At 36.9% G+C, this 14,343-nt stretch overlaps 2 protein-coding genes across 2 annotated transcripts in view; both read right to left on the reverse strand.

Annotated features, from left to right (window-relative positions):
• LOC138317487 (rho guanine nucleotide exchange factor 11-like) overlaps positions 1 to 544 on the reverse strand; it is a 99,824-nt gene extending 99,280 nt beyond the window's left edge. Inside the window, exon 1 of the mRNA XM_069259194.1 lies at positions 193 to 544. Coding sequence (XP_069115295.1) covers positions 193 to 209 — 17 coding nt within the window. The 5' untranslated portion in view covers positions 210 to 544. The remainder of the gene's footprint in view (positions 1 to 192) is intronic.
• Positions 545 to 11,977: 11,433 nt separating this feature from the next.
• The window catches only part of LOC138317199 (sortilin-related receptor-like), a 51,913-nt gene continuing 49,547 nt past the window's right edge, over positions 11,978 to 14,343 (reverse strand). Inside the window, 4 exon segments of the mRNA XM_069258752.1 lie at positions 11,978 to 12,081; positions 12,084 to 12,194; positions 13,026 to 13,242; positions 13,970 to 14,076. Coding sequence (XP_069114853.1) covers positions 11,978 to 12,081; positions 12,084 to 12,194; positions 13,026 to 13,242; positions 13,970 to 14,076 — 539 coding nt within the window.

A 14,343-nucleotide genomic window follows, 5' to 3' on the forward strand; every position in this document is an offset into this window, starting at 1 on the left:
GACTTAACATCATAGGTTCAAGAACTTGCCAAGTATGTTTACAAGTTTCTCGGTATGAGGCTATGAGCACCACCCCCGTGGACACCACCCCCTCCCATCACTGTCGACATACAGGTTTGGCTACACAGGAAGTGAAAAGGTGACAGACGGTATTGTTTACATAGGCATGTCCGGGCCAGGGTGCGTACTTACTTGTCAGATATAGACATGGTCCCGGGTCTATATTTTGCCCCGGTCACATCACAGGGGACGTAGCCTCCCCTGGGTCCTCAGTGTCCTCGCCCCTTCAACGAAACTTCATCAATCATAACACGGGGGCCGTCAAGTAACACGCCGATCTGGGGCACGTTTTGTAATCCTGAATGGTCTGCAATGAATATAATGGCGTCTCACACACAACACAAAGTCCAGCCACTACTTACGAATATGCTTCTGCCTTCTCGATTGCATTAAATACACGATATTTGTCTATTTTACGTTTTCTGGAAGACTCCTCACCTCTGCCATTTTTTTAGCCTCACAACATCTGCAAGTACCTGTTCTTCTTCCGCGAGATTTATATTAACATAAAATCACTCGGACGTTTCTTAATGTGTTAATTGTCATTAAATGGGTGGAAAACTATACATTAGATAAAATTATGAGTAGTTTTGAATCATATAAAAGCATAGGAACACTTTATTACCCCGTTATTTTGGTTTTTACGCGTTGTAATATATGTGGTGGAACCATTTTGCACTACTTTTCATAGTTTGCATAGAATGAAAACAAGGCCACTGATTGGCTGAATAGGGAAAAAAATAAACAATCGACAAAAATAGAAATTCAACTAACAATATAACAAATCGTACAACGCCTAGAGCAATATGCCAATAACAGTGTTTTGAAACTTGTCCAGAACTGAACATATCTTTATTTTTGCAATATTGTTGATAAAAATGGGTCGCTACCGTGCATACGATTGTCTACTTTCAGTTTGCATTTGCCCGACTTTGAGCTGTCATGTTCAGTTGAACCCGGAATCAGTAATGATATATAACGAGACATATATTGTAAATATGCGGAAAATACTGACTCATTTACAAACAAAATTTGCTATATCTGTTACGAATTAGCCGACATCCATTTAGATCTATTGCTAAATGAAGTAACGTCATAGTTACAACCCGAACGATTGTCAAGGTACTATTAAGTGACATTATTGTATTTCCCGTATGTACATTGTACAACATTGTACACGTCATACCACAAATATTTTTGTAAATGATTTGATAGGGCCTATTTCGGATACATTCATTTGTATCTCTGGATGAGATTATCAGTCATACAAGTGTGTGTGAACGTAAAAGTTTATATAATACATCCATCATAATGAATCCTGTGTAGTTTTAAGTTAACAATTAACTGGTAGCCTAAACAAAAATGTTAAAGTATACACGTGGAAAAAATAGCTTTTAAAACATATGACAACACTATCAGATATTATTTGGAATTAAGATACCAATTGAAATGTCCATTGTGTATGTTCGTATAGAATTAAAGAAAAAAACAGTACGCATTTTTCTTAAAATAAATTAAAAAAAAACTTAATTATCCACCGTTGATTAGTTTCAACAAATACTATAGTTTTAATTGCAATGCATACATTATATACACATGTACTCAGATTTACCTTTGAAAATAGTTTTAATTTTTTAGATAAAGCCACAAATATTTCTTTATAAACGGATATTCCAAAAGAGTACTGGAGATGGAGTCTGTGTGTTTACTTTTATGACGAAAATATCTAATTACCTCCGTAATATATGGCAGTGAAGATATGCAGTACACGCGTCTTGCGCAGTGTCACAATATAACAATTAACAATTAAGCGGTATTTACTAGATATAGGACGACGATGGGAAACATAAGACGACCCGCGTTATGAAAATAAACTTGTGTAGTATTAACGAAAAGCAAATAGCTTCTGCGACTCTACAAAATATGTCAATATCGTTTTACTGAACTTTCAAAATTCCGTTTCGGAAGGTAGTGGACGTTTAAACACCAATAAAATTAAACTATGGTTCAAGGAAATAATTGAATGTAATATTGCCACTGATAACAATCACATTTGTGATAGTTGTGTGTAATACAGTGGCGTAGGAAGATAAAACGTAATGGGGGTGGGGTGGGGGCAAAGGTCCTCAATATTTTGTAACCCCCCCCCCCCCCCCTCGCGCGCCCCGCACACACAGGAGATAATTGATAAACTTTTTTTCATATATTATTACATTTAATCATTGTACACATCTATAAACAGTAGCAGGAAATCAATGAGTACGCAAATCATAGCGTGCGAGTTTGGGGGGTCCGGGGTATCTCCTTAAAAAAATATTACGATTTAGAATGACTGAGACGAGTTTTGTGATGCATTTTGTTGAATTTGCGAGCGCCGAAGACACGAGAATTTGTTGTTTTGGGGGTCCTAGACTATCCCCCGGAAAAAAATCTGTTAAGAAGCATTTTTTTTAATAGTATTATCCCTTGATAGACATTGTTAAAGGTTTGAACATTACGTGCTTGAACGTTTTAGGAAACGCGCCGCACAGCGGCAAAATTTTATAATATGAAGTACAAAAATGTGCAGGAAGACCATATTTTCTTTCGAATCATGTAAAACACGTTGTCAGCTACAGGGTTAGGCTACAACTAACGACGACGGAGACGTCATAATGTCGACAATGCTTTATTACCAACTGCAATTGACTGTTGCCAGCTTTTACAAATCGTCATTGACTGTTGCTAGCTATTATCGATCGTCATTGACTGTTGCTAGCTATTATCAATCGTCATTGACTGTTGCAAGCTATTACCAATTATCATAGACTGTTGCCAGCTATTACCAATCGCCATTGACTGTTGCTAGCTATTACCAATCACCACGGACCCTTTGCAGCTATTACCAATCGTCATTGACTGTTACCAACTATCTATAACCAATCACCAATGCTGTTGCTAGCTATTATCAATCGTCATTGACTGTTGCCAGCTATTACCAATCGTCATTGACTGTTGCAAGCTATTACCAATCATCATAGACTGTTGCCAGCTATTACCAATCGCCATTGACTGTTGCTAGCTATTACCAATCACCACGGACCCTTTGTGCAGCTATTACCAATCGTCATTGACTGTTACCAACTATAACCAATCACCAATGGCCATTGCTAGCTATTACCAATCCTGATTGACTGTTGCCAGCTATTACCAATCACCATTGACTGTTGCCAGCTATTACCAATTATCATTGACTGTTGCCAGCTCTTACCAATCGTCATTGACCGTTGCCAGCTATAACCAATCCTGATTGACTTTTGCCAGCTATTACCAATCGCCAATGGCAATTGTTAGCTATTACAAATCGTCATGAACTTTTGTTAGCTATTACCAATCGCCATGGACTGTTGCTAGCTATTACCTATCGTCATTGACTGTTGCTAGCTATGACCAATCACCATTGGTTGTTGCTAGCTATTACCAATCGCCAATGACTGTTGCTAGCTATTACCAATTGCTCATTGACTGTTGCCAGCTATTACCAATCGCCATTGACTTTTGTCAGCTGTTACCAATCGCTGTAGACTGTTGCTAGCTATTACCAACCGTCATAGCCTATTGCTAGTAATTACCAATCGTCATTGGCTGTTGCTAGCTATTAACCAATTGCCAGCTATTACCAATCGTCATTGACTGTTGCCAGCTATTACCAATCGTCATTGACTGCTGCCAGCTCTTACCAATCGCGTCATTGACTGTTGCCAGCTATTACCAATCCTCATTGACTGTTGCCAGCTATTACCAATCGCCAATGGCAATTGTTAGCTATTACCAATCGCCATAGACTGTTGCTAGCTATTACCAATCGCCATTGACTGTTGCTAGCTATGACCAATCGCCATTGGTTGTTGCTAGCTATGACCAATCGCCATTGGTTGTTGCTAGCTATTACCAATTGTCAATGACTGTTGTCAGCTATCACCAATCGCCTTTGACTTTTGTCAGCTGTTACCAATCGCTATAGACTGTTGCTAGCTATTGCCAATCGTCATAGACTATTGCTAGCTATTAACCAATCGTTATTGACTGTTGCTAGTTATTACCAATCGTCATTGACGGTTGCCAGCTATTACCAATCGTCATTGACTGTTGCCAGCTATAACCAATCGCCAATGACATTGCTAGCTATTACCAACTGCAATTGGCTGTTGCTAGCTATTTCAAACCGTCATTGACTGTTGCCAGCTATTACCAATCGCCATTGACTGCTGCCAGCTGTTACCAATCGTCATTGACTGTTGCCAGCTATTACCAATCGTCATTGACTGTTAACAGCTATAACCAATCGCCAATGGCCATTGCTGCTATTACCAATCCTGATTGACTGTTGCCAGCTATTACCATGTCATTGGCTGTTGCCAGATTTTACCAATCGCCATTGACTGTTGCCAGCTATGACCAATCGCCATTGACTGTTGCCAGCTATTACCAATCGTCATTGACTGTTGCGAGCTATTACCAATCGCCATTGACTGTTGCTAGCTATGACCAATCGCCATTGACTGTTGCTAGCTATTACCAATCGCCATTGACTTTTGCTAGCTATTACCAATCGCCAATGACCATTCCTAGCTATTACCAACTGCAATCGCCATTGGTTGTTGCTAGCTATTACCAATCGCCTATGACTGTTACTAGCTATTACCTATCCCATTGACTGTTGCTAGCTATGACCAATCGCCATTGGTTGTTGCTTGCTATTACCATCGCCATTGACTTTTGCTAACTATTACCAACACCATTGACTGTTGCTAGCTATTACCAATCGCCATTGACTGTTGCTAGCTATGACCAATCGCCATTGACTGTTGCTAGCTATTACCAATCGCCATTGACTTTTGCTAGCCATTACCAATCACCAATGACCATTCCTAGCTATTACCAACTGCAATCGCCATTGGTTGTTGCTAGCTATTACCAATCGCCTATGACTGTTACTAGCTATTACCTATCCCATTGACTGTTGCTAGCTATGACCAATCGCCATTGGTTGTTGCTTGCTATACCAATGCATTGACTTTTGCTAGCTATTACCAATCGTCATTGACTGTTTCAAGCTATTACCAATCGTCATTGACTTTTTCCAGCTATTACCAATCGCCATTGACTTTAGTCAGCTGTTACCAATCGCCATTGACTTTAGTCAGCTGTTACCAATCGTCATTGACTGTTGCTAGCTATTACTAATTGTCATAGACTATTGCTAGCTATTACCAATCGTCATTAACTGTTGCCAGCTATTACCAATCGTCGTCTACTGTTGTCAGCTATTACCAATAGTCATAGAATGTTGCTAGCTATTACCAATTGTCATTGACGGTTGCCAGCTATTACCAATCGCCATTGACTGTTGCCAGCTATTACCAATCGCCATTGACTGCTTCCAGCTTTGTTGATACATTCAACACTGGCCACTGCTGTCATTTGCATTGTAGATACATATGGCCATAGCTACCCCAGGAATCCGGTCATTAACTACTAACTAGTAGCAATGCTGATGTTACCATGGCTACCACTATTTTGTTATCCACTAGGCAGGTGACATCAGTTCTTTGTTGAGGTAGAATTCTACAGTCCGATACATTATAAAGAACAATAGGAACACAGAATGTTGATGGAATTAGCACAAGTTTATTCATGGAATGTTTTATGTAATATATTGCATAGAACCAGTGCCACAACTATTCAACAACAAAAAGGCATCTACCTCTTAACTGGGCAACAGAGGTCTCAGTCACGTACAGTGGCAGAGATTCCAGTCAACATTTCAACAACAGAGACCCCTGTCATGTCAGTGATGGATACCCCTGTCAGACACAGGTAAGCTTTGGAGACCCCTGTCATATGCAGGTCAGTGATGGAGACCCCTGTCAAACACCGGTAAGCTTTGGAGACCCTTGTCATATACAGGTCAGTGATGGAGACCCCTGTCAGACACAGGTAAGCTTTGGAGACCCCTGTCATATACAGGTCAGTGATGGAGACCCCTGTCAAACACCAGTAAGCTTTGGAGACCCTTGTCATATACAGGTCAGTGATGGAGACCCCTGTCAGACACAGGTAAGCTTTGGAGACCCCTGTCATATACAGGTCAGTGATGGAGACCCCTGTTAAACACAGGTAAGCTTTGGAGACCCCTGTCATATACAGGTCAGTGATGGAGACCCTGGTCATATACAAGTCTTGTTATACTAGAAATTTCCCTCAACATCAACTATAATAAATCAAAGTTAATAACAGTTTCACTGTTTAAATATTTTCAAAATATATAAAACTATTCTTTTCAAAATTCAGTTTCACTGTGTATTGCATACACCAATAACAATGTATAAAGCAAATTATTAAATACAACCCAAACTTCTTAAAACCTCAATTTGAAGGCTTCACAAAATGTCACTCTTTGTTGTGGGAAAATCCTATTTGTGTTGAAGATGTTAGCACTGGTACTTATTGATATCCCACTAAACACATGATAAAATGACCAACATTCATGATAGGACCATGGTACAGCGTTAAAGCCTCTAATCAGTGTAGAAAGCTATAACCAACAAAAGTTTCATAAATTTATATATTTTACATTTCAGTATACATATATGTTGCTCTTGCGTGCAATATGATGAATTAAAACATTCACAGAGAAAGATCCACAGGCATTGTCTGGGTTGTAATAAATCATTAACTATTTCACTTCAGATTATGGTTATCTTGAAAATCTCCACCAAATCACCTTAATTAGTCAATAGCCCTGGATCATTCTCCTGTTGTGAGTAAATATGTACTCATACTGAAGTATTGCTTTCATAAGAAATAACCAACAGTACCACATAGAGAAACAAAGAAACAAGAATGGGGGAATGGAGTTTGTACAGAATGCAAAATATGTTGTTGTATACACCGACATGATTTGTAGTGGTTCTAACATAAAGATTGATTCCATCTATGATTTTAAATACAAACAAAAACATGACACATTCAGAAAAATAAATTTTATATATGAATGGCAGATCTATAATCTGACAGAGTTTCCCTATCTGGGCCATCTGTTCTCTGTTTATTGAGTTTAATAGTGTACCCTCTCGCACATCACTTACACAGCCACACAAGGCCACACTAGGCCACACCTCATTACAGCACTGCCCATAACACAAGGCTACATCTAGAGTACTGCCAACAACAAATAGGCCATGTCTTCCTCACATACATTACTACCTATGATACAAGGCCACACCTCCCCAAAATATAGTACCACCTATGATACAATGTAGTAAGCCACGCCTCCAAATGTATAGTGCCATTCATATACTAGGCCATGCTTCTCCAACCACACATGATACTAGGCCACACCTCGTACCATCCATTACCTAATTAAGTAAAATTAAATTTGTTTATTTTTAATAGATTTCAGACATTGAATTGATTCAACTTTACAAATCATGATTTGATTAGGATTTCAAAATTCTTTAACTGAAACTAACCTCATGACTTTTCAAACAACTGGGCCCAAACTTTCATATAACGATCTTGTGACTAGTATCCTGGTCCAATATTATAAACACACATTTATTACAACCGAAGTGGCCCTAGCACACAGTCCCCCCAATAACGTATCTACAGAGCAAGTCTATCATGACTTGTAGCATTGCACCTTACTATGGCAGCCTCAAACCATAAGAATCGTACCATTAATATGTTTATATACTATTTACACCATTTCCTATAAAAATATGTCTTCATTTTTTACAATGTTACTTAATTTGGAGAATTAAAAGTACACGAAAGAAAAATGTTGGATTGCTTGTGGAAATGTGATCCACAATATTTTTTCTTTGGGAGTAGGGTTGGGGGAGGAGTATGGATGAATTCGTAAATTTACTATAATTTTGTCCAGAAGACCATAGGACCGTAGTCAACTTACAAAATTTCATTTCAGGGTGTAACGTCTCAAAGGCATATAACTGGTTCTTTCTGCATACCAAATGTAAATATTATTTTTTTTTTTGAAAATTGCTCATTTAAATATTGTCACCGATTTGAGTGATGGAAAAAATAATTGACATAAAAAATTGATACGATAAGCCTATCATTGTTTGGTTTAATGAAAATTCACCAGAAAAATTCAACTTTTATTTGTATTTTTTGTCTATGATATCTAAAAGGAATCTTTTGAAGTTTACACTATTCCAGCAATGTTAAAGGTATAGCACGACCAGACACTTTTGATCATTATGTTGTGTCTAAGTTTCTAATATCTAATATTATTTGATTAATGTTACATGACTTCAGTAATACACCAATATATTTATATAATAATACATTCCACTCAATTCAATTATTATTTTGATATGATGCACTTTTTACTTGAATATATCTACAGCATCACAGGAAATATATTCTAAAATAGCCAAAAGGATTAGCTTTGATGAAAATTTTATGGAGAACTATAGCTTTAGAAGCCACATTTCAGCGTAAAATTTGGCATTCTGCTATACACTCTAAAACTCTCGACATTTCAGTAGATATACAAATATAGCATATTTCAAAATCAACATTTAGTCCCTAATAAAACAAGGCTCTAAAACTAATAGAAGAAAGCTTAACCTAAATCTGTTTGATCTCATTCATTGGTGTATTCAAGAAAACTAAAATAAAAAGCTCTTGAAATGTGCCAAGCATGTGTACAATTCGTAAAATGAGTATTGGTATACCGTAGGAATCACTTGATCGGTTACATCAACTTACACTTGCAGATGACTTGTATTACCCAATAAGCACTCATGTCCCTATAAGGGCCCCTCCCCTTTTGAGGTCTCATTTCAATACCCAGCCATAAGATTTTTTTTTTTTGTTTGATTAATTAACGTCCTATTAACAGCTATGGTCATGTAAGGACGGCCTCCCATGTATGCTGTGTGTTGCGTGTATGTTGTGAGAGGTGCGTGTTTTGGGAGACTGCGGTATATTCATGTAGTGTCTTCTTGTATAGTGGAACTGTTGCCCTTTTTATAGTGCTATATCACTGAAGCATGCCGCCGAAGACACCAAGCAACACACCCCACCCAGTCACATTATACTGACAACGGGCGAACCAGTCGTCCCACTCCCTGTATGCTGAGCGATAAGCAGGAGCAGAAACTACCACTTTTATAGACTTTGGTTTGTCTCGGCCAGGGGACAGAACCCAGAGCCTTCCTCACAGGAACGAACGCTCAATGACCAAAACTGTATGAGTTTGCAATAATTTCGTCTTATTAGGCACCTTTTCATTTTTTCATTTATAAATGCCATGGACGCTTATTGGGTGAAATGCGGTATTACAACAATCCAGGTCAATCACAACATCATAAATTTTGGTTTCACCAAGCTGGTTCCATCCAATAATACCTATGGTATTTTAATCTATGTATGAAATTTACTCCATCTTAATAGTACACATTTGCAGCATACAAACTGCATTCTAAAGAGACATTGGGAACTTTTAAATCAAGTAAAATCTTCAAGTAACCAGAATATAGGACACTTAAATTAGGTTTAGAAAATATACACCTGTCCTAGGAAGACATCAAGTGTTTTCTATATTGTTTGTTAAATGGCACGTCTGAGGTGATAGCAGTATAAATAACAAAATAAAATAGACAATATAGTACACATAATAACAGGCTAAAACAAAAGCCACATCTTACCAGCTAAAAACAGATCTGCCGTTTAACAGTTCGGTGTATATCATTTCCTGTAAAAAGCATTCAAGCTTCATTAAGACTCTTACTATCAAATATTTTGAAGAAGATCTAGCTATCATGATTAATTAGGAAAAGAACTGAACTTCTGGTGAGTCGTCAATTTCAACTAATAGGAATAAGATAAAGAAAGTGAGATCACAGATCATGATTATTATGAGATAAAAAAAAATCAGAAATACTAACATTTTATTGTTTTCAACAAAAACAAGAAATCTTATCTAATTCATAATCCTTTTGAAAATTCAAAAGATTTCAAGAGATTCTAGAATATTAGAAGGAAGTGTGACTAGAGTTTTTGCCAGGGGGTAAGGAAACCATATGTTGAGCATAGTCTAAAATGAAATTTACAGTCTCGTGTACACATAGTGATCCCTAGTCATTTACAGCTCTCACTACAAAATATACATAAAGTAAATAGATATACAGAAAACATAAACAACAAGATGATATGATCATTGGTAAATAAATCACAAAGTTTCTAAATAAACATATTAATATCTCCGTAATAATAGTTACAATGTTTCCACTCTCTAGCACTCTTCATCAATCAAAAACCACATGTCAGTACCAAGAAATTCAGATCAAAGCATAAACAATCTTAAAAGTACAAAAAAAAAGCATAGGTAAAAACATCAGATCATCATTCGATATCCAAATCATCACTGGGAAGGGAGATAACCCATCTCTACCCCAAATAAGGGAAGTAACTCTGCTTAATATTTTTTCATCTCAAACCAGATCTTTGGCTTTAACTATAAGAATCCTTTAAATGGTGTTTAGAGTGTGTTTTAAGTGGATTACCTCCCTTCTTTCACCAACCTACTATTTAAGCATAAAACAATATGTAATGGTTCATCTTTCCAAAAACAATAATTGAGTTGACCCCTGAAGGTCATGATATGTATGTTACACACACACTGGAACTTGTTTAAGAATATCACAAAGTTCACACACACACACACACACACACTCAGTTACAGGAAGGGTGCTTCCACATGTTACACTCCAAATTGCTCTAATCTGATCTCCTAATTAATGAGAAGTAAACCTCCATAAAGGACCTGATTCTACCTCAATAAACAGGAACCTTGGTAATCCAACACTGACCTTTAACCCCAGTATAAAAGCATGTCTCTTCATGTCTGACAGATTGTAAGCTGTATAACACAGGTGTCTGTAGATAGTAGTGTTGTGATAAACAAGGTGCCTATTCATGAACGTTCGAGAGGGACTCTATATTATGCGCAAGGCGCTGGGCATAGCGCTCCAGAACCTGTAATCTCAGAATTTCAACGAGGTACGTTCAACCTCCACAATAACATCCTATTATCTCCAACACCTCACAGATAGTAAAATGTAGTCTGAAGATGAGACAATATGATATAAGATGTCATAAGAGGAAAGCTGTCGCCATTTTAGGTGACGGCTCTATTGGATTTATCGTTTATTTTGCAGATTAACACGGGTAAACAGTTTTAAGCCAAAACTAGTGGTTCATCATCAGAGAAGCCTTGAATCATAGGCGAGTCCTCGTCTTCTCCTGTAAATAATTAAAACAGCAAGCTTTAACACATTGTAAAGTGTATTTTAGGGCTTCAACACACTCAAGTAAAATAGTTCTTGTGAAAAATGTCTTGGATTCCTTTATTTTAAGGATATCAATTGTCCTTTTGTTCACATTCTATTTTCAAGTGTATTTAGTTTCCATTGTGTCAACTGTGCTTTAAAGATTTTGGGATTACAACACAGTTTCTAAAATATTCAGAGCCACTAGAGATTCTTATCTTTAAACCTAGACTATACACTGAGAGAGATTTTACCAGAACAGTTAAGTTTGACAAATGTTAACAGTAACAAACCAATATTTTCATTACTGAAACCTAAACAACTACATCTATGCATTTTGAAAATATTCTTTGCATGACTTCTGTTTATATGCCAATATTGAAAGCATTATATATATATCGGCAACTCAATAATCAGACTTAAGTTATATGTCATAGTAGAATTTTTAAATGCCCTGTAAATGCAGACATAAAGTTTTTATGAAATATCAAATTTACTTTCTATGAACTTTTCAGAGTAGAACTGTTCTTGTTCCCTTTCAGCTTGATTACTGTTATCAGATGTACATACCAAGTTCATTGGCCGCTGAGAAGGTGGTAGTTCCTGAGCGGGTATCGTAGTGGCTGTTGGCGAAAGACAGGAAGCTGCGCTGTAGTCGATGATGGCGGACGATGAAAACAGCAAGAACAACAACGAGTGCCACAACAATGACAGCCACCACAACAAATATCCCGATGAGGTTCTTCTTCGACAGTGACACAGTCGACTGGCTGTCTAGGTTTCCGAGTATTCCTAAAAGACAATTGTATAATCACATAATGATATGTTTAAGATTCCATCAGTAACTCAGATATCAGAAGGACAGTGAGGGATCAAAATAAAGTATTATTCAAGACAATATCTAAGCAAGGGCCCAACTGCTCATCCACTCCTTGGTAATTACAGTAAATACTAAAGGCATGAGAAAATCAATTAAGATTTTTCCATGTTTGACGCAGGTAACTTTAAGTGATGCTCAATCTTACTTAATTAAACAAAACATGGTAACACTTCATTGTTGGCATGCTACAGGCCAAATATCAGGTCTATTTATGCCTCCTAGTTTTTGACAAGTAATTTTAAGATCTAAGCCTAATTTGACTGATATGAATTTGAAAGATGTCAAGGACATGAAGCAACTGAACAAACTTGGTAATCATTCATCCCTGCATTACACAGGCTCAATATCAAATATTTAGGTCTCTTAATTATGGACAAGAAGTTCTTATTAAGCTTTTAATCTATTTAATCCCATGTGACCTTTAATGAAGGTCATGGTCATTCATATAAACGAACTTGGTAGCCCTTCATCCCAGCATACTAAAGACCCAATATCAAGTCTCTGGGCGTACTGATATTTCAGCCAATAAACAGAAAACAGACAGATGTGACATAACGGCATAAGCTCACCTCTTGGTAAGCTAAAATTAATCCCCATAAATTAACTTATACAGTCACAAAAGTAAGCCTGCATAATAAACTCAAAACCCATTTTTATACAATGTCAAAACAGCATCATCCACTCAGTTCATTAGAAAAAAAGACTACAATAGTAAAGTTAACAGAATAGCCTGACACACTAACCAGAGGCTGCGACCTCGACGGGTTGAGAAAACGTCCCTGGGTAGTGGTCCACAGCGGAGTATCGTACTTTAAAGAAGTACTCGTAGGACCGATCCAGGCTGAGCTCTATAGACAAAGCTGTTGTAGTCTGGTGCAATGTAAACTTATCCTGTTGGTTGTGGTCAATATTTCCATTCTCGTCAACATGGTGTCGTCGACTGTAGTAGACATCATAACCCTGTAACAGACAAAATTTACAGGTTAGAGATATAAATAAATACTCAAAATACCGACAAAAATTTACAGGTAGGAGAATTAGATAATTACCCCAAATTCAGATAAAATATAAAGGTAAGGGATTTAAATAAATACTCCAAGTACTTAAAGTATAATGAGATAGATACAAACATTTCTTCATTATCATTGATTCTCATCACAACATACAAAGAACATTGGTTTTTTTCATCATTCTTATTATTGAGCTTAATCTGACAATATCTAAATTCAACCAATAAGAAGCCTTCATCAAGTTTCCATGGTAACCAATTATGCGATTTGTGAAATAAAAATCATCCATATGTTTTACATCAGATGATCAAGTTTTGAAAAAGATTTATTTTTGACAACAGGACCAAACATGCTCACCGATGCCTACACAAATTTTGTTATGTTTGTTGTAACCATGCCGACCAAATAAAACCTGATTTTTTGAAATCTTGATGATTGTATTTGCCATCTGTCAAAATCCAAATATCACAATTTTCCCACTAAAATGAATAATATCTGAATTTTGACCAAGCAAAAGACTTGATGTTTCTATGAAAACGATTAACGAAACATATGATGAGTCAAATTATGTGTTATTGTTACATTTATAGACTATGTTTGAATAAAATTGATCCATTTCACAAAACTTGTGCAAAAGAAAAAAAACACCCATATCATGCACTTAATATTCAACTGACCTTGAACTGTTCTTTGGAAGGAGCATCCTTAGCTGCCTTCCAATCCAACTTTACTTTACCACTGTCTTCAATGTGGATCACTAATCCTTCAGGGGCCCCAAATGGTGCTGTAAAGGGAGACAACCCTATCAGTTAAAGTTATACAGGAAACCATTGCTTTCACTTACTCTACATTAAGTTTTGTCTGACAAAATCAAATGCCATTACATGCATGTCTTCTACAAATACATATACATTGTACTAAACAAATGAGTATTTGCCAAAAAATATTCAAGATGAATGCAATTTAATGCCTGCAAAATACTGATAGCCTAGGTTTATGTAATATTGTTACACTCAAAAAAGTGATATCAGAACAATGCATTGATGATGTT

The sequence above is a fragment of the Argopecten irradians genome, chromosome 3, assembly GCF_041381155.1.
Source record: "Argopecten irradians isolate NY chromosome 3, Ai_NY, whole genome shotgun sequence".
Taxonomy (NCBI): Eukaryota; Metazoa; Mollusca; class Bivalvia; order Pectinida; family Pectinidae; genus Argopecten; species Argopecten irradians.